The 18,736-nt window shown below is 48.2% G+C and overlaps 1 protein-coding gene across 1 annotated transcript in view; it reads left to right on the forward strand.

The window, feature by feature from the left end:
* LOC119247831 (maestro heat-like repeat-containing protein family member 7) overlaps nucleotides 1-6,100 on the forward strand; it is a 28,116-nt gene extending 22,016 nt beyond the window's left edge. The window contains exons 20-21 of the mRNA XM_037514557.2: nucleotides 1,150-1,215; nucleotides 5,668-6,100. Coding sequence (XP_037370454.2) covers nucleotides 1,150-1,215; nucleotides 5,668-5,954 — 353 coding nt within the window. The 3' untranslated portion in view covers nucleotides 5,955-6,100. The remainder of the gene's footprint in view (nucleotides 1-1,149; nucleotides 1,216-5,667) is intronic.
* Nucleotides 6,101-18,736: the final 12,636 nt, after the last annotated feature.

The raw sequence follows: 18,736 nt of genomic DNA on the forward strand, positions 1-18,736 counted from the left end.
GGGCTATATGCCTTTGCCCCAGCTCTGCATGTCTGGGGTCTCCCATCTGTCTGTGCTCTGCTTTGTGGGGAGAAGAATCAGAGACATTTGAGAGGGGAAAAACTACTGCTTCCTCTGGAACCCCGTGAAGTTTTCAAAGTATGCTGTTTCAAACTACAACAGTAGTAGATGTTCGAGTGAGAAAACCTAAAACATTCAGACTAAAAAAAAAGAAGAAATAATGCCAGAAATTCCAATTTCATTTGGAATGAACCACTGTTAACATTATAGAGTTTTTCCCCTAAGAATATATCTCCTCTGTCCCCTCTCACCCACACCCTCATATTTTCTCCCTCATGCATAGCATTTTTTTCAAACTGCAAAATTTGGTATGGTTCTTTGGCCTTACTGCACCACAACCACATAGATCACATGCTTTTCAACTTTCTTTTTTTTTTTTCTGTTTTTAAAGATTTCTTTATTTATGCACACAAGAGCTGGGGTACAGGCCAGAGATGCAGGTAAGAGGATTCACCAGAGACAGAGTGGGGAACAGAATAGGCAGATGGGACCTCCCTGATGGCACAGCAGGTTGAGCGCAGCTCTGTGAAGCTGTCCATCAGCCTCCACAGTGCGGGTTCGATTCCCGGCTGGCCAGAGAGAAACCCACATGGAGCAGCAGACGTCTCCTGCCTCGCCCGCTGCTCCCCTCAGCAGTGTATTTTGGTTGTCTGCCTGTTCTTCTCCCTGCTCTGTCTCTGGTGAATCCTCTCACCCTCCCAAGTCTCTGGCCTATACCCCAGTTCTTGTATAAAAATAAATATTTTAGAATAGGCAGATGGATTGAAATACACTGCTGAGGGGAGCAGTGGGTGAGACAGGAGAGGTCTGCTGCGCCATGTGGGTTGCTCCCTGGCCGGCCGGGGATTGAACTTGTGCTACAGAGGCTGCGGATTATTTTATAGTGTGGTGCTTAACCCCTTGTACCCCCAAGGAGGCCCTCAACAATATTTGTAATGGTTGTTCTTTGAAAGGGACACTCCTACCCAGGTCCAAGGCAGTTCTTAGATACATTCCTTGCTAGAAATGGTTTCCAAATATCCTTGTTCATTACTGAACCTGGGGAAGGGGGCAGCCGAAGGCCAAGGACTTTATACCTTTTACATTTAGGGTTCACGGTAAAGAGGCTAAACATGAAACTCATCCACCCCAAAGATGTGCAGCTCTTGCGGAGTGGTGAGTCACAACCCTGTACTTCGGTGGGTTCCCTGGGTGGTTGGGGCGAGGTAGGAAGGAGGATGGGAAATCATAAGGACATGTTTCATTATTTTAAGAAAAATTTATTTTCACCGCTGTAAATGTTATCAAAGTAGACAATAACGAAAAGTTGGAGGAAGAAAACAACTTCTCTGTTGTCGCGCTAGTTGGATAAAAACTGCCAGCACAGAGGCAGGTGCTAAGGCTGGTGATGCCCCCGGTGGTCAGACACAGTCCCTGCCCCCTGAAGAACTAGCAGCTTTGTATTCTTTTTGATTGTAGTAAAATATCTTCAGATTAATTCATATGTAGAGGACCTACATGACTGTACTCTCTTTGCAAAATAATAGGTTAACGTTAGCAATGAGGGCTAAGTTCCACTAACCCCCAAGTCTTGCTTCTTCTTCCCTATTCCCCTGCCTGATTGCTCCACAATCCCACGCTTTGTTTATGGACTCACAGAATATATGCATGGATTATAAACGTGTTATGTATAAGTTTCTGCAACTTGCTTCCCCCCCACCCCTGGCCCCCACTTTTCATATGTTAGTACAAACAGGTCTTTTTTTTTTTAAGATTTATTTTATTTATACAAGAACTGGGGTACAGGCCAGAGGCACAAGAGGGTGAGAAAATTCACCAGAGACAGAGCGGGGAGCAGAACAGGCAGACAGACCGGAAACACTGCTGAGGGAAGCAGTGGGTGAGACAGGAGAGGTCTGCCGCACCATGTGGGTATCTGTATTGCTTGCCGGGAATCGAACCCACGCTCCAGAGGCTGTGGACAGCTTCACCGCGCTGCGCTCAACCTGCTGCACCACCAGGGAGGTCCCAAACCTGGCATTTAGATGCTTGGATTACTGTTGGTATTTTATACAGATATATTAGACTTCCATACAGCATTACCTGCACACTGTTCCTTTTTGTGTCTCTGACATCCTTTGAGGATCATTTTTCTTCATCGTGAAATACAACTGTTAGAGGTTTCTTTAGTGCAGGTTCCTTGATGGTTATACTCTCTCTTCATTTTTGTTTATTTGTAATGATTTTTTTCTTTCCCTCATTCTTGCAAGAAGATTTTCCTAATAACACAATTCTAGAACAACAGTTATTTTCTCTCCTCACTTTAAACATTTCAGATGATTGTTTTGTAGCTTTCTTTGTTGCTAGTAAGAAACCCGGTGCTGCTCTAGTGTTTGTTCTTTTGCAAACAATCTATTCCTTTTCTCTGCTTTAAGATGCTTCCTCAGAAGTATCTTGTCGCTGCTTCTAAGTGACAAGGGAGCAGCACCAGCACCATTGGGGTTTGAACCCTGGCTTCTGTTCTGACCCTCACTTGCTATACCTGCTCATTTTGTGGAACTGCTCTCTCGACTGGATAGGCCCCGATTCCTAGTCACCATTGTGGAATTTCAGGGAAAGTCTATCCAGACCAGAAACCCTAGACTCCTCCCCATATCCCAGGAAATTCATGTTGCCCCCCTCATCCCATCCCAGAAAGACGGCGTAAACCACAAAGACAGGAGGCCAGCCTCGTTTTCTGTTCTAGGAGAAAGGACATAACACAAAGCTGTACCCCACCAATGGGTGTGAGGACCCTTTTCCTTTTATGAGCCAAGATTCTTCCAGTTTTCTTGATTCTTTGCATGCTAAGCAATTCCCTGTCCCCATCCCCTCGGTTCCCACCTGAATCTAAACCCCCAGCTGCCATTCCTCTCTGCTCACTGGACCACTTTAACCATCACAACACCCTTTTTCTCTTCTCCACTCTCTTCTCCCTCAGCAGCCAGTTCTCCTTAGCTCTGTGCACCTGGAACCATAGCGCCCCTTTATGGGAAACTCGTCAGTAACTCTGAGGGTAGCCGCTGGCCCCTTAACCTTAATCAGGGCCACAGGGCCCTGAATGAGCTGGCTTGTGTCCCCAGCCTTCACCTCCATCATGGCCCCCTTTACTAGCAGCTGCGGCTAATTTCGACAGCAAGATTCCATCACCCTTCCTCCCAATGGAGATGTTCCCCCCTGCTCTTCATGAGACTGGCTCTCCTGCTTTGGATCTTAGCTAAAATGTCGCCTTCCCAGGGGCCTCCCTGGTGGCACAACGGGTTAAGACACAGCACTGTGAAGCTACCCACAGCCACTGCAGCAGGAGTTCGATCCCCAGTCGGGGAGGTGACCAAGATGGCTCAGCAGACCTCTCCTGACTCCCCACTGCTCCGCTCAGCAGTATAGGTCAGTCAATCTGCCTGTTCTGTTCCCCACTGTCTCTGGTGAATCTTCTCACCCCCTCACTTCTGGCCTGTACCCCAGTTCTTGTATGCATAGATAAATCTTTAAAAAAAAATAAAATGTCACCTTCTCCAAGAGGCAGTCCTTGACTGGTTTATCTAAAGGAGCCCTTCCCAGGTATTTGCTTTCATCACTGTGAAATGTCTGTGCTTGTACTTAAATTTGTCTTCCCTCTACTGGAATTAAGTTCTAAGGGTAGAAAATCTGTCTGTTTTGTTCATCTCTGTGTCCCCAGTAGTTCGCACAGCACCTGGTGGTAGTCAGGGCTCAGTAGATGGTTGTTGGGCAAATTAACGATGACTGTGATGTTCATGTCGTTTTTGGAGTTGTTGGGTTCATGGGGTCCTTGGGTTCACTCTAGAAAAGGTGTCACCATCGCTCCCTTCCACCAGCATCGGCGAACTCCCCAGAGAGCTTCTCCAGACACAAAGACGTTAGTTACATCCGAGAGGGCAGGTTTATATAAAAGGGAGAGAATAAAGGACACTTGCATAGACACAGATCAGCAGAAAGGGTTGCCCCGAAAGGGACAGGTTTGCTAAGAGAAAGGCCTGCATGGTCACAGGTGGGCAGCCTTGAGGAGAGCTGCCTCAGCTTCAGGAGGTCAGTGAAGCGAATCTCCGGCCTGGCACAGGTCACGGCAGGCAGAAAGGCTGCTGCCCTGCGGAGGAGAGAGTTGGTGAAAAGGAAGAACCTGCATAGACACAGTGGACAGAGGACTGCTGCCTGGGACACTGCAGAGCCTGCACAGATACAGCCTCCTTCTCTTTGGGAGGGGCTCACTCCTTCCTGGAGTGGTTTGTTTGTTGTTGACTTGGAGTAAACATGTAGAATTTGAAAGGGGCCAGATTTCTACACTGGCCTCCATCTGCAGATCTTCACCTTCAGGTCTGCACTCCCGACACCCCCTCCAGCAGTCTGATGCCTGCTTGGGTCTTGTGCTTTGTGTCTAGGCATTGGCTAAGGATCTGAGTTCCCTTAGCTGGGTTAAAGGGTATGTTAATCCCTCTACCCACACCTCCAGCTCTTGGCATTGTGTAACCCAGGTTTCTGGTCTTGTGGCGCCTCCTTTCCAGTTTTTCTATCCTTATCCTCCACCAGTGTGGATAATAACAAGAGTGAAGCATTGCAAAAGACTTAATTATCTGCTAATGGGGTCCATCACAGAAATGATAAAATGTATTGAATAGTGTCAGAGTGTTACAGGGCAGGGAGAGAGGCACCCCAGGCCCTGCAAACCTGCCTGCTCTAAATAGGTTCTGCCATCCAGCTGCATCAACACAAAACAAATAAGACTTTAGTGGGAAGGAATTTTAATACAATTAAGTGAACAATACAGAAAAGACAAAGAATATAGTTTCTAAATCAAGCACCCAAAGTCACCCGTCCCTTTGTGGGTAAAAGTCCATCTAAATGGGATTGGCCCAGAGCAAGGCCTGCCACACGTCTAAAGAATCTTCCAATGGGGACCCACAGAAAAGGATCAGAAACAGCCAGAAAAGTCTGGAGGGAAAGAGCAAAAATCAAGACAAAAACCGCCATTGTCACCTCCCCACGGGTGTCTCACCCACGTCTGTCACCCAGTCCACCACCAAAAGGCAAGAGCAGTTTCTTCACATGTCTCAGCTCGATGCGCCTCCTCCAGGTCTCCTTCTGGCTCCCCATTCTGCTTCCTTCCCTCCTCAGTCTCCTCTGCAGCTGCTTCTCTCTCTGCTCAGCTCCACCCTCCCTTGAGTGGGGCAGGAAACCTGGAACCTCCCCCTTTCCTGGGGACCCCCCTGTTACATGAGGGGCTAAGTCTCAACACTATGAAGCTAACTGTAGCCACTGCACCACCCAACCTCGCCCTCCCCTCGCACCTCTGGCTACACCCCAGTTCTTGTATGCATAAATAAATAAAATAAGCATAAAAACTAGTATCAGGTATTTTAAAACTACTGCAATGAAAAGTATGAAAATATTAAGTGTTATCTCTGGGGATGAGTGACTTTTCTTCCATTATTTAATAAAAAAAAATTTGTCTGTAGACCTTTTCTATCATCAAGTATTACTTTTAATAAAAGTTAAAAGTTCTTCTGGCATGTGGGTTGTAAAATAATGGGGTTTGGCAATGGAGGGTCTGAGTTTCCTCTTTTCTGTTTTCAGTTCTAACATCCCTCAACAATGACCCTATGGAAGATATCCCGATTTTGGCCCATAATGTCCTGAAGGCCATCGAAGACTCTCTTGCCTCGGGGTATGCCTCTACTTCCAGGCTTACTCAGCTAAGCAGGCACTTCTTCAAATGGTCCTGCCTGAAACACACAGAAAGAAAGAAGCGACTGTTTAAGACTGTCAAGCGGGAAAAGGCTGAGAGTGATCAGAAAAGGACAGCCCCGACCTGGCTCCAGAGCCCTCTCGCCTCATTGCGTAACTGGTACAAGTCACTGTAAATCTTTAGATCTGGGGACACCAGTCCTTGCAACTGTTGACCCATATGTTGAGCTCCGCCCCACGGCATGTGCTCCCATCTCCTGCCCCACTGGGACTACACTGGCTTAAACTCCAGGAAGCATTTTATTTAAATAAATGTGTCTAATATTTTATTTGACTTACAAATACTTATATATCTCTAGTGAACAAAATTCATTTGCATTACTATGAACAGAAATCCTTTGTGTTGCTCCAGATAGGAATCATTTCCATTGTTCTCATCTTTCTAAACTCAACTTCTACTACTGCAAAATTGTAAAACAGTCCAAATCCAGAAAGTCAATCAACTTTGCATACCCCTATGAAATCAACAATCTCCAGAAGAACCTTTAGTTAAATATCCAGTGAAAGGTCCATGCAGGGGACAGGAATGCAAAAGCCCACCTAGGGGCCTGCTGATATCATCTGAAAACAACTTTTATTCCTCCTCAAACCAGTTCCTCCACTTGCAAGCCCGGTTCCCCTCTCCCCATCCTATAAAAACCTGACTTCCCCTGACTAGGCTTCCGACCCCCACTTTGGGTCTGTGAATCTCACCTGGGGGTACAATAAGTTTTCTCCAACTTTGAGAAACTTGGCCTGGCTCTCCTTTTCTTTTTTTTTTTTTTTTTTTATTTTATAGAGGCATGTTTTTTTATTTATTTATTTATTTTGTTTGTTTGTTTTGTTTATACATGCACTGGGTACAGTCAGAAGCGCGGGAGGGTGAGAGAATTCACCAGAGCCAGAGCGGGGAGCAGAGCAGGCAGAAGGACCGAAGTACACTGCTGAGGGGAGCAGCGGGCGGCAGGAGAGGTCTGCGCGCCATATGGGACCCTCCTCCGGTGGCTGGGGAGCAGCCGGGGATCGAACCGACGCCACAGTGGCTGCGGGCAGCTTCGCAACCCAGCGCTCAACCGCTGCGCCACCGGGGAGGCCCCTGGCTCTCCTTTTCTTTACTGCGCCAACCCTTTCATCTCGGTGCCGAAACCCAGGAAGGCTGTGTCCCCTGGCAAGGGGGCCGCCTTCCCGTCCCTGGGACCTCTCCTCTCCATTGCAGACACCTCACATCCACCATCGCGCTTGATCCTTGGGGTAAGACACCTGTCTGACCCTCCTTCTTGGGAGGCCCTCGCCTTTGGCTATCTGGCTCCTCTCCTAACTCTCTGTTTTGGTCGGCTGTCCTATAAACCATGGGCCCACGTCAGCCGACCCCCTGTCACACTTAGGCCTGGATTTGGGGACGCCCGTCCAGACTAGGTGCCCGGTTTAGGCAACATCCGAGAGGTGGAGATGACCCCCTCGCTTGTTTGCCCCCTGTCCTGTAGGCCAGAACCAAATCCTGGGACGCCGCAATCCTGGGTCTCTGGCCCCTGTAGGCCAGGTCAGACTTGTGGGACACTGTGTTCCTGACACTGTGCCCCCTGTCATTTGGGAAAAGGATCCAGGTTAGCCACGGGATTTGCCAATTCAAAGCCGAGCCCAGCCACCCCACTGTGATTCCTTCTGTCAAATCTTGATCCGTTGGGACTAAGGCCAGATATACACCCTAAGCGCCTTGTTTTTTTATTGCAACACTGCATGGCCCCAATATCAATTGGACAATGGCTCCCACTGCCGTGAGCATGGCACTTTTGACTTCTTGGTCCTTACAGACTTAAACAATTTCTGTCATTGCAGTGGAAAATGGTCAGAGATCCCTTAAGTCCAGAGCCAGGGTGGGACTACCAGGCTGACACAGACACGGGCCCCCAGGGCAGGGTTCACCGAGACCCATTTTATTACCTGTCTCCTAGCTGGTCTCCAAGCAGCGGCCAGTGCAAAAAGCTGTAAACTTTGATAAACTCAGGGAAATTACCCAGTCTGCCTCAGAAAACCATGCTGCCTTCCTTAGCCACTTCACTGAGGTGTTTCAGCACCATACCAGGCTTGACCCTGACTTGCCTGGAGGCATCACAGTTCTGGCTATCCATTTTATATCCCAGTCAGCCCCTGACATTAAAAAAAGTCTTAAGAAGGCTGAGGACAGTCCTCAAGCCTCTGTCTCGGATCTGCTGAATATGGCCTTTAAAGTATTTAACAACGGGGAGCAACAGGACAGGGCAGAGAGGGAACTCTGTAGTCACCAGAAGGACAAATTCCAGGCACAGGTCCTGGTGGCTGCTTTGAGACCATCAGGACCTGCTCTTCCAATGACTGGATCAATGTGGACACCTGCTGCTCTCTTTGGGATACTGCCCACAGGATCCTGCTTCAAATGTGGCCGAGAAGGCCATTGGTCCAGACAATGTTCCATCCCCCGACCTCTGCTGGGACCATGCCCCATCTGCTGCATCCAGGGTCACTGGAAAAGTTGTTAGGGGGAAAGGATGTCCTGAACTAATTCCATACAGGCTTTGTGGACTCCACCCCCACCCCAAACCAAAGCCATCAAGACATGGGGAAAGACAAATCCCATCACCACCAAAGGGAAGATGGCTGGGACCTGAGTTAAGCAGGTTAAGCAGCCAGGTTTGGTATAAAAACCAGACACGTGGGCCTTGGGGTCTCTCGCTCGCCTCCTGGCTTCATGGCTCATGGCTCACTGCCAGCTCTCAGAGTGCCATTTGGGATTCCAGATCAGTGGATTGGGTAGGACGCATTTAAGACTTTAATCTCCCACTTTTCTCCCTGAGTTGTACATTTCCTCATTTCCCCTTCCCTTGTGAATAAATCTCTTAGTAAAATTAAGTATTAAATGGAGTATTAAGTCCCTTTTAAGCGCGTGGGTGAGGACCCACAGTCAGGCAACCCGTTTTATATGGGGTCGGGGGGAGGCCTGTAACAGTTTGGCGCCCAACGTGGTTTCCAAGTTACACCTGTGGCTGCCCTGTAACAAAGTGACTGTCCCTCCACGCCTGGCTGTGGTGGGCCAGTCCTTCCAGCCCCTGCAACTTCTAGCAGGAAGTAGCCAAAGAAAGAGCCATTGCCCCTTTTTCTATCAACAAAAGGCTGGTATGAAAGGTCGATGCAGGGGACAGGAATGCAAAATCCCACCTAGGGGTGAGACTGAGGAAGCCCACCTAGGGATGGGAATGATGGCCTGCTAATACCATCAGAAAACAACTCTGTTCCTTCTCAAACCAGTTCCTCCACCAGTTTCCTCTCCCCACCCTTTAAAAACTTGCCTTCCTCTGACAATGGGCTCAACTTCACCAACCCCCACCTTGGGTCTGTGAATCTCACCCAGGAGTGCAATAAATTTTCCCACCTTTGAGAAAACTTGGCCTGGCTCTTCTTTTCCTTACCATACCAACCCTTTCAGTCGGGAAGGTTCCTGGTGGTTGTTTATGTCTGTTCCTAATTATCCAGTAACCAGATCTTACTCCAGGTGGTGGCTGGCTCAGCAATATTTCAGTAAAGCACTTCGCTTTTCCTGGGAGCTGTTTTGTTTCTTCTGTTCCTATATTGTTTCAAATCACTGTCCCCTGTCTCAGCTTTTCCCGTTCCCCACTTGATACTGAACGCCGGCCTCAGTTTCCCCTCACCCAATAAAAGGAAGTAGAATTTGAGGAAAAGGAAAGTGGTTTAATTTGTTGGCAAATGAGGAGGGCAGTGGACTCATGTCTAAAAGACAACTGTCCTGCTCTTTGGCAGAGTGCAGGGGTATTTATACAAAGGAAAAAAAGGGGGAAGTTGGGCAAGGGTCTGCAAAGGGGAGGGGTGAAGGGGGTCAGCAAAGGGGAGGGGAGAAGGGGGTCAGCACGGAGATGGGTGGGCGCCAGCTTACTTTTTTCCAACTACTGCTGTTTTCCTTGGAATGCAAGAAGACAAACCCATCAAGCAAGGGGGGAACTGCAAGAAATATGGAAAGACAAACTGTTAATGCTTCTCTGAGAGACTGGTCATAAAGAAGGCAAACTTGTCAAATAAGGGGGAAGTTGCAAGAGATGGGGAAGACAAACTTGTTAATCCTTATCTGAGAGACCAGTCACTTGTAAGGGCATCATAATTTCTCCTGGTCTCAGCTCCTCTCACTCCCTCTACCACATACTAATTATTACTAATTCTTTGCTGCTACTTCAAAGCTCAGTACTCCCCAAGACTTCCTGGGAGGGGGGAGGGGTTGAAAGTTGAGATCAATCACCTATAGCCCATGGTTGCACGTCAATGTAGTGAAGGCATCATAAAAACCCCAAAGAATTCCATTTTGGTGCTGGTGATGGAGGATAAGAAAAGAAAAGCTGGAAATGAGGCACCACAAGAGCAGAAACCTCAGTCAAACAATGCAGGGAGCTGGAGGTGGGGGCGGAAGGGATTAACATAACCATTAACCCAGCTACAGGCACTAAACATCATTAGGCACAATGTCTAAATCACAAGGCCACAGACCCTCTCAAGTGTCAGACTGCTGTTAGAGTGTCAAGGGGCACAGGCCAGATGCCAGGATATGGAGATTGAGGGCTATTGCAGAACCTCTGGTCCCTTTCAAATTCTACATAGTTAACCAAAATCAACAAAAACAAACCACTCAAAAAGAAGTGAGCCCCTCCTAAAGAGAAGATGGTCTCAGTGCAGTTCCTGCACTGGCACAGGACAGCCATCCTTTGCCCACCTGTGACTTTGTGGGGGCCCCTTTTTTGTGGGTCTGCTACTCCTAAGCAGCCTGTTTGACCACCATTTTGTCACCTGTAGTTCTAAATCCTAAGCAAGGTCAAAATGGCCTGGTCAGTTAGGTACAGGAGCCCAATCCTTCACGGTGCCCTTCAAACAAGAGCACAAGCTGGATCACGCTGGGAAGGCTATACATCAGGAGGTATGACCAGGAATGCCCAGGGGGCTAAGGACCGACATATGACAAGGGACCCCAGGAGGAACGCCTTGTTGATAAGATTAAAACCATGGCTGGGGACTATGGTGTGATCTCAATGACAGTACCGAGTCATCAAGTAGATAAGAAGTGACTGGAGGGCAGACTCACAATCCTTAATCTTCTACACCCTTCTCCTTTCTTTAATCTCCTTCCCCTTAATCTCCTTTTGCTCCTCCCCCTTATAACGGATACCATGTGTCAATAAAAAGGCCAGGATCTTGCTCTTCAGCAGCATTCTGCATTGTGTAGCCTGCTCCACAACTCCCATTTCTTTGTCAGTGTGGTATTGCCCGACACCACACCTTTTCACCAAACCTTTCCTTTTATAGAGCAGGGGCAGTGGCCCGTCTGCTGCCTGTGCCTCTGCAGTTGCTCCCCACCACCTACTCTCTCCCTCTCGGGGCAGCAGCCTTCCTGCCTGCCCGTGACCTGTGGCCATGCCGGGACTTCTCTTCACTGAGAGGCAACTCTCCAAAGGCTGCCTGCCTGCAACCAAAAAGGCCTTTCCTTTGCAAGCCTGTCCGTTTTGGGGGCAACCCTTTCTGCCTGCTTGTTTCTATGCAAATGTACTTTACTTTTCTGTCCCTTTTCCTAATAAAGTTTTTTTTTTTTTTTAAATAGAACTATTGTCTCTGTCCTGTGGAGAAACACACTGCGTGACACCGAAAGGGGAGCTATGGTGAAACCTTTCCCGGAATGAAGCCAAGGACCCCACACTCCAAATCCAAACTCCAAGGTGATAGTGTCAGAATTGAGTTAATTGCTTGTGGCGGAAAACATACACCTTGTACAAACTTTCAGAAAAATTTGTAGGGATCATCTAATCCAATCTCTTCACTGCACCAAGGGGACCCCACACCCAAGGAAGGACAGGTACGTTCTGTTCTAAGTAGAAGATGCACTCCCTAGAGCAGGGGTGGAACTTTAGCTTTGTTGTTGAACATGGGTCAGGCTATCTGATGGTACAGAAGCCAAAAACCTTTTGAACAAAGAACCAGTTTAATGCAAGTTCACCTGGCAGGAGACTGAAGGCTTGGCTCAACTCAGTCTCCCCAAGCATAGGGCTTTGGGCAACTTTTAAAAAAAAGATTTATTTATGCATACAAGAACTGGGGTATAGGCCAGAGGTGCAGGGGTGAGAGGATTCACCAGAGACAGAGTGGGGAACAGAACAGGCAGACTGACTGAAATACGCTGCTGAGGGGAGCAGCAGGCGATACAGGAGAGGTCTGCTGCACCATGTGGGCAGCTTGCTGGCCCACCGGGGATCGAACTCATGCTGCAGAGGCTGCAGATAGCTTCATAGTGCTGTGCTTAACCCCTTGTGCCACCAGGGAGGCCTGCTTTGGGCAATTTTTATGGAGTTGAGGAACAAAGAAAAAAATATCAAAAATGGAAGTTGGTAGTCTAAATCACTATTTAGCTCCACTTCGGTCCAGAACTGCAAGAAGACTGAACACCCCTTGCTTCATTTCTGAATGTTGTCTGCTGGAGGATAAGAATAGGAAAAAATAGGAAGCACCCAAGTCCAGAAAACTGGCTCACACAATGCCAAGAGCTGTAGGTGGGGGTAGAGTGATTAACAGAGCCTGCTGCTCCCCTCAGCAGTGTATTTCAGTCGATCTGACTGTTCTGTTCCCCACTCTTTTTTCTGGTGAATCCTCTCACCCCCTTGAACCTCTGGCCTGTACCCCAGTTCCTGTATGCATAAATCAACAACTCTTTAAAAAAAAAAAAGAATTCCTAGGACATTTATATGCTCCAGAACTTGTCTCTTTTAGATACTTGCATTCTATTATTATTATTATTTTTTAAAGATTTATTTATTTTTATACAAGAACTGGGGTACAGGCCAGATGCGTGGGAGGATGAGAGGATTCACCAGAGACAGAGTGGGGAACAGAACAGGCAGACTGACGAAATACACTCCTGTGGGGAGCAGTGGGCGTGACAGGAGAGGTCTGCTGCACCATGTGGGACCCTCGCCAGCCCGCTGGGATCGAACCGGCGTTGCAGAGGCTGCGGACAGCCTCGTAGCGCATCACTCAAGCGCCTGCACCTCCAGGGGAGGCCCCGCATTCTATTATTTTTTACCTGACTGGTTCTTAGTCTTTTTTTTTTTCTTTCCTTCTTTCCTGTTTCTTATTCATGAAAAAGAAAAAAAGAGGTTTGTTTATGACATCTGTCACCCTTCTGCTCTGAATAAGGCAACAAACAAACCCAATCTTTGTCATTGCTGGGGTCTTCCCTCCCAGATCACCATGTGTTTCTCTATTGCACCCCCTTCCCTGCTTTACTCAGCTGCTGCTTGAAACACTTATCTTTCCTCTCAGTTCTTTGATTTCTCTTTCTCTTATGCAATTGGTTTGTATTTTTTTTTAATTTTTTTAAAGATTTATTTATACATCTAGGAACTGGGGTGCAGGCCAGAGGTGCAGGGGGTGAGAGGATTCACCAGAGACAGAGTGGGGAGTAGAAGAGGCAGATTGACTGAAACACGCTGCTGAGGGGAGCAGCAGGTGAGACAAGAGAGGTCTGCTGCACCATGTGGGTAGCTACTTGGCCAATCAGGGATGGAACTCATGCCGCAGAGTCTCAAATAGCTTCACAGTGCTATGTTTAACCCCTTGTGCCACCAGGGAATCCCAAATTTGCATTATTTTATACCATCATTTTTGTGGGATATGTTACTGGCATAACATTACCCCCACTCTCCACCCCCTCCGTGTTTGCTGAATGACTGGAGGCTAGTTATTTTCAGGTCTACCCTGCTGTTCTGATGGCGGGAGCAGTACCCGTAGGTGGATCTGCAGCACAGAGAGCAATAAGACTCGGATGGAGTTGGAGGAGGGGGAGGGGAGATTATTTGGCATCAAATAGTAGATTTTGGAAGCAGAGGGACTTGGGCCTGAGAAGGGGAGAAACCGCCTAGATGCTGGAGCATTTAGGCAACTCCTCGGGAGTGTGGGGAAGGCGGGGTGGGGTCGGCCAGCCATGGGGAAAACAACTCTCTCCAGACTCCTGCACTTGGTTCTTCTTAGAGGACAAGCCCAGCTTGAGGTCTGTTACGAAGCTGATCTTGTTCGTGAGTGCCGGGGAGAGGGGCGGTGAAAGCCATCTCATCCCTCCGGGGCCCTCTGCCTCGGACCAGTGAGCACGCCCCACCCCGCAAACTTCTCCCCACTGGCCTCATCTCACAGACATCTGAGGTGGCTCTGTCAGCCTGTCAGTTGACTCCACCTGCCAGCACTTCACTATGTCTCTCTGCGTGGGCTGGGGCTCCTTGGCATGAGCAGGCAAGGGGTTTGTTGGCGCGAGCTTTGGCAAAGGAGGCCAAAGCCTGCTGTTGTCTGGGGCTGGCAAAGTATGTAGCTGTCTTTTTTGCTGCTCCTGCTCGGTGGCACAGCTCTCTGAAGTGAGAATGTGGGTGGTCTGAATGCTGCACACGTGTCTCCCCACCTCTGGGACTCTGACCTAGATCCCCAGGGTTTGGGATGCCCACGGACCCCTGGACACTGAATTGGTCCATATTCTTTCCTCCTGGCTAGCCTAGGACAGTTCAAACCCAGCCTCCTCCAGGAAGCCTTCCCTGATAGCTATCCTTAACGGAAAACACTGATTTTATTGGCTGCCAATTTTGAATGCCCACTGATGGTCAATTTATGCTATGTATCAAGTGGCACATTCTTGAATCTCTGGAGAAGCAAGAGGGACGTGGCTGCTTTGTCGTCCAGTGAGATCACAGATTCTTGAGGAGAGGGGCCAGTCATTTGCGCCATATCTTACAAAATAGAAACCACTGGAGGACAGCTCTTGTTTTACATGAAGGCAGTGTTTGTGGCCCATTCGATGATTATTGGGTAAAACTCTTCAGGGAGAGGCTGAGCGGACTGGAATATGACACTTCTTTGGAAGAGATCATTTGTTAATTGAAGAGGCATTTCCTTCCTACTGGGGTGGATTCCTCAATTTAGGGCAAACCTATTAGGCGGCTGTAGTTTTACAGCTTTTCTGTGTACTCTCCTTTAATTTGTTTTGCAGCCATGAAATGCTTACTGAGTACCTGTGTGAGAAACATTAAGTACTCAAAGATGAGTAATAGGTTTTGCATGTGCCTGTCTCAGCTGCTCTGAGTATTTAACTATTTCATGTGTCTCACACACAAGCCCCTCTCTCTGGTCCCACGTTCCTGCGCCAAATCCATTTCCTATGTGGGGTGTTTGATTTTGCACGAGTTAAAATATAGACTATTAGCTGTGCAGCCCCAGGAGGAGCCAAGTCAGGGCTGCTCCTCTCCAAGGGGCGTGTGCTTGGGGAGAGGATCATAGTTGGTCAGTGGGTTTGGGTAGAAAGCTGAGAAACCCAGAACATCAAAGACAACCTCCACAGGTAGGAAGATGCGTGAAAGTCAGGTGAAGCTGGTGTGTTGTTTATGTGCGAGAAAAAGATACCTGTTTCATAACAATGAAGGAAAAAATGAGAGATCACCTACTAAATTAAATGGAAACATCAGTAATTATAACAAGAACAACAGAGCAAGAAACAATGCAGGGTTTATAGTTTACTGGGGAAGGCCCACCCTCTCGAAGGTTCTGTCCTCCTTTTGAAGCGGTGACCTGGCTTCGAGAGTGTAGCCCAGACTTGGGAAAGTGAGAGCCTACCAAGGTGTTCTACCAACATCTCAATCCAGTTTACCCCTTTAGTCAACTCATCAATTGCCCCATTTTCCATGAGCATCTTTCTGCCTACCCTTCCTCCACTTTTTTTTTTTGGGGGGGGGTGGTGTATGGCGGGGGCGTGGAGGGAGGTCTCTGTGGTTAAGACGATCCCTCACAGAGCCAGCAGAGGGCAGCCACCAGGGTATAACCTCAGACTAACTAGAATTCCACTCACATTTTTCGTAGTTCCTGAGCATCATGTGCAGGCTACATGCTGGGTGCTGGGGAAGCAAAGCTAAGACAGGGGTCTCTACTCTGGGGGAGCCTGTGATTTCAAAAAGTGAGGCAGACACAGAAACAGGTACAGCGCTGAACAGTCAGGCGCTAAGGCAGAAGGCTCTTCAAGGGACTGTGGTTTCCCAAGGAAGGTTGGGGCGGGGGGAGGCGGTTAAAAATGCCCCACGAGAAGAGATGCCAGATCTGGGTCTTGAAAGATGATCGTTTGTTGTTTTTGCAGTGTGCATGACCAAAAAGGTCATCCCAGACAGTGGAACTAGGGGGAGTATATCACCCCCCCACCACGCCCCATCTTGAGCAAAGGGTGCAAGAGAGTAGGCAGAAGAGACTCGGGATCCTTGTTACTTCTCAATGCTTTGGTGACAGCCGCTTCCTGATGGGTCTCAGAATATTTAGTCTCACTTCCTGTTGAAATACCAATGAATTCTCTCACTTAATGCATATTTCTCAAGTGCCTATTATGTGCAGACACTGTGACTAGTTCCCTCCTCCACAGAGCCCGTGGTCTAGTGCAGGGCTGGAGATGAAGGGAGAGACAGATCACTGAGCTCATCACTGCAGTACAGTGTGGGAAATGCTCTCCTAAGTGAAGATCGTGATACCACAAGAACTTTCAGGAAGGACTCGTGAGCTGGACTTAGACACCAAGGAGGGTTCTCCAGAAGCCTGACCTCTGGGCTCATCTGGGTGAGTAGAGGCACCCAGGGAGGGAGTGGGCAGCCGCAGGGTGAAGCTGGGGAGAGAGTGTGTAAGCAAGACTGCAGGCGAGAGGCTCAGTGCCTGACTGAGGTGTGCCGGGCAGGAGAGAACAAGCAGCCTCTGCCTGAGAGCTCAGAGGAGAAGCAGGACCCAAGGTTTCCATCCAGAGGAGGAGATGAAGATAGCCAGTGAAAAACTGAGGCTAGAGGCAAGCGTGTGCAGGCTAGAGGTTCTTGAAAAGACCCAGTGGGTGGATGGACCCTCAGGCCTGGAGGGACTCTACTTTTGAGCCTTCTGCATCTCCCTGAGGTGGAGCTGGCATCCTGGCAGGAGCAGCAGCTGGGCTGTGTCTGGGGTTGGGGGGGGGGGGGTCGGCTCTTGAAGAGACTCCAAACCCCAGGGGGGACGCCAGACACCAGCTCTGAATCCCCGAGCTCTGTCTACAGGGCCCTCTCCCACTGGCCTGTTCACTCGGCCTCCTCCTGGGGTTCTTTCCTGCATCTCATTGTATTAGTGTTGATGTTCTCCAGGCTCCTGGGCCTGGTTCTCCTCATTCCCTCTCAAAGTGAGAGGATGATGTCCGTCCCCACCTCTCAGCAGGAGACTAGAAAGTCTCTCTCAGCCTCTGCTGACCTGTTCCCACTGGGAGAGCCAAGAAACCTCCAGCACGCGTGCTCCTCAAGTTCCCGTTGTCACAGCCTCCTCCACTCAGGTGAGCTCCTCTTTCTACGATTCCAATTTTGAGGCCTTCTTCCCTTTCTTCAAGCCCCACCCGGGGAGTGGTCCATGCATCTCCCTCCCAAGCCCCCTCCTGTCCCTTTTTCTATTCAGATTTTAAGTTCAGCCCATTTTAATCTCCAGAGTGTCTTCGCAGCCCCTTCTCTGCGTCTCCACGTCTGCTGCCTCCGGCCTGGTGACTGTTACTTCTCGCTGGCCGCCAGTCTTGTTCGCCTCACGCCCACCCTCCTTGTAACCAAGGCCATTCCTCGTGATCACAGACCCTCTGAAGCTTCTACCCGCCGCCATGGGCAAGCAAGGCCTTTCTTCCTCTCTGGCATTGTGGATCCCTTCCCCCCATATGACCTCCTTCAAGGCACTTTAACATATCAGTTTTAACAGCTGCCCAGGGGCTGCCCTCCCCAGGGGCTGCCCTCCCTAGGAGGTGCCCTCGGCCATCTAAGCCGTGTGTGTACGTGCGCTTTCCTTTCACGGCACGCCTCCTCCCTCGTGCTCTCTGGGTGTGCCCTCTTTGGGAACTTCTTCCTCCTTCCGCCTCATCCCCTCTGCTCCTTGTCGTCCTGAGAACCCAGGCTCACCCGTCTGTCTTCTCAGACACCGTCTCTAGCTGTCAGAGTTGAGGCCCTCCTGTCTTTTTCAGAACACTGCACTTGCCTGTAATATTGCACTTGCTGTCCTGTATTATAACTCTGTGGTGTGTTCTTTACCCACAACTCCTGCGTTCTCGGGGGTCAGCACCTGCACAGTTGCTAGCAGTGAGACTATGGCCAGCATAGAGACAAAGTAAACAGTTTTGTCAAGCTCACCTGGTTCAGGTGTTCTCTATAAACCTTCTTGCAAGTGATTTAAATGCATTTTGAAAAGAAATATTTAATGACAGTCTTGGCATATTGAAAGTAATGTGTTTATTTTATTTTTTTTAATGTGTTTATTTTAAACTGCATGGAATTTATAGAAAATCCCTTAGGAGAAAATAAAAAATAGTTATAAATCTACCAACTACACCACTTTGATGTGCTGAACACACAGAGGTGTTCCTCTGTGTGCGTATATATGTGCACGTATAAATGCATTGTGTATCTGTAGTACACCCATGTGTATATTTTGTATATAATTATTTATGGAACAAAAACTGGATCTATATAGAATGGCATTGTACAAACTTTTTTGTAAACTGTTGTTTTTAGACAATATAGTGTGAACATTTACTTATGTCATTAAATATTTTATAAAAGTATTTTAAACACTACACAGTCTTATGAACTGTAATAAACTATGTATTGTTAAATGTCAAGGTGTTCCTCTGTGTGCGTATATATGTGCACGTATAAATGCATTGTGTATCTGTAGTACACCCATGTGTATATTTTGTATATAATTATTTATGGAACAAAAACTGGATCTATATAGAATGGCATTGTACAAACTTTTTTGTAAACTGTTGTTTTTAGACAATATAGTGTGAACATTTACTTATGTCATTAAATATTTTATAAAAGTATTTTAAACACTACACAGT

Source organism: Talpa occidentalis, unplaced genomic scaffold, assembly GCF_014898055.3.
Source record: "Talpa occidentalis isolate TD23 unplaced genomic scaffold, MPIMG_talOcc4v2.1 talOcc4.16, whole genome shotgun sequence".
In the NCBI taxonomy this organism is placed as follows: Eukaryota; Metazoa; Chordata; class Mammalia; order Eulipotyphla; family Talpidae; genus Talpa; species Talpa occidentalis.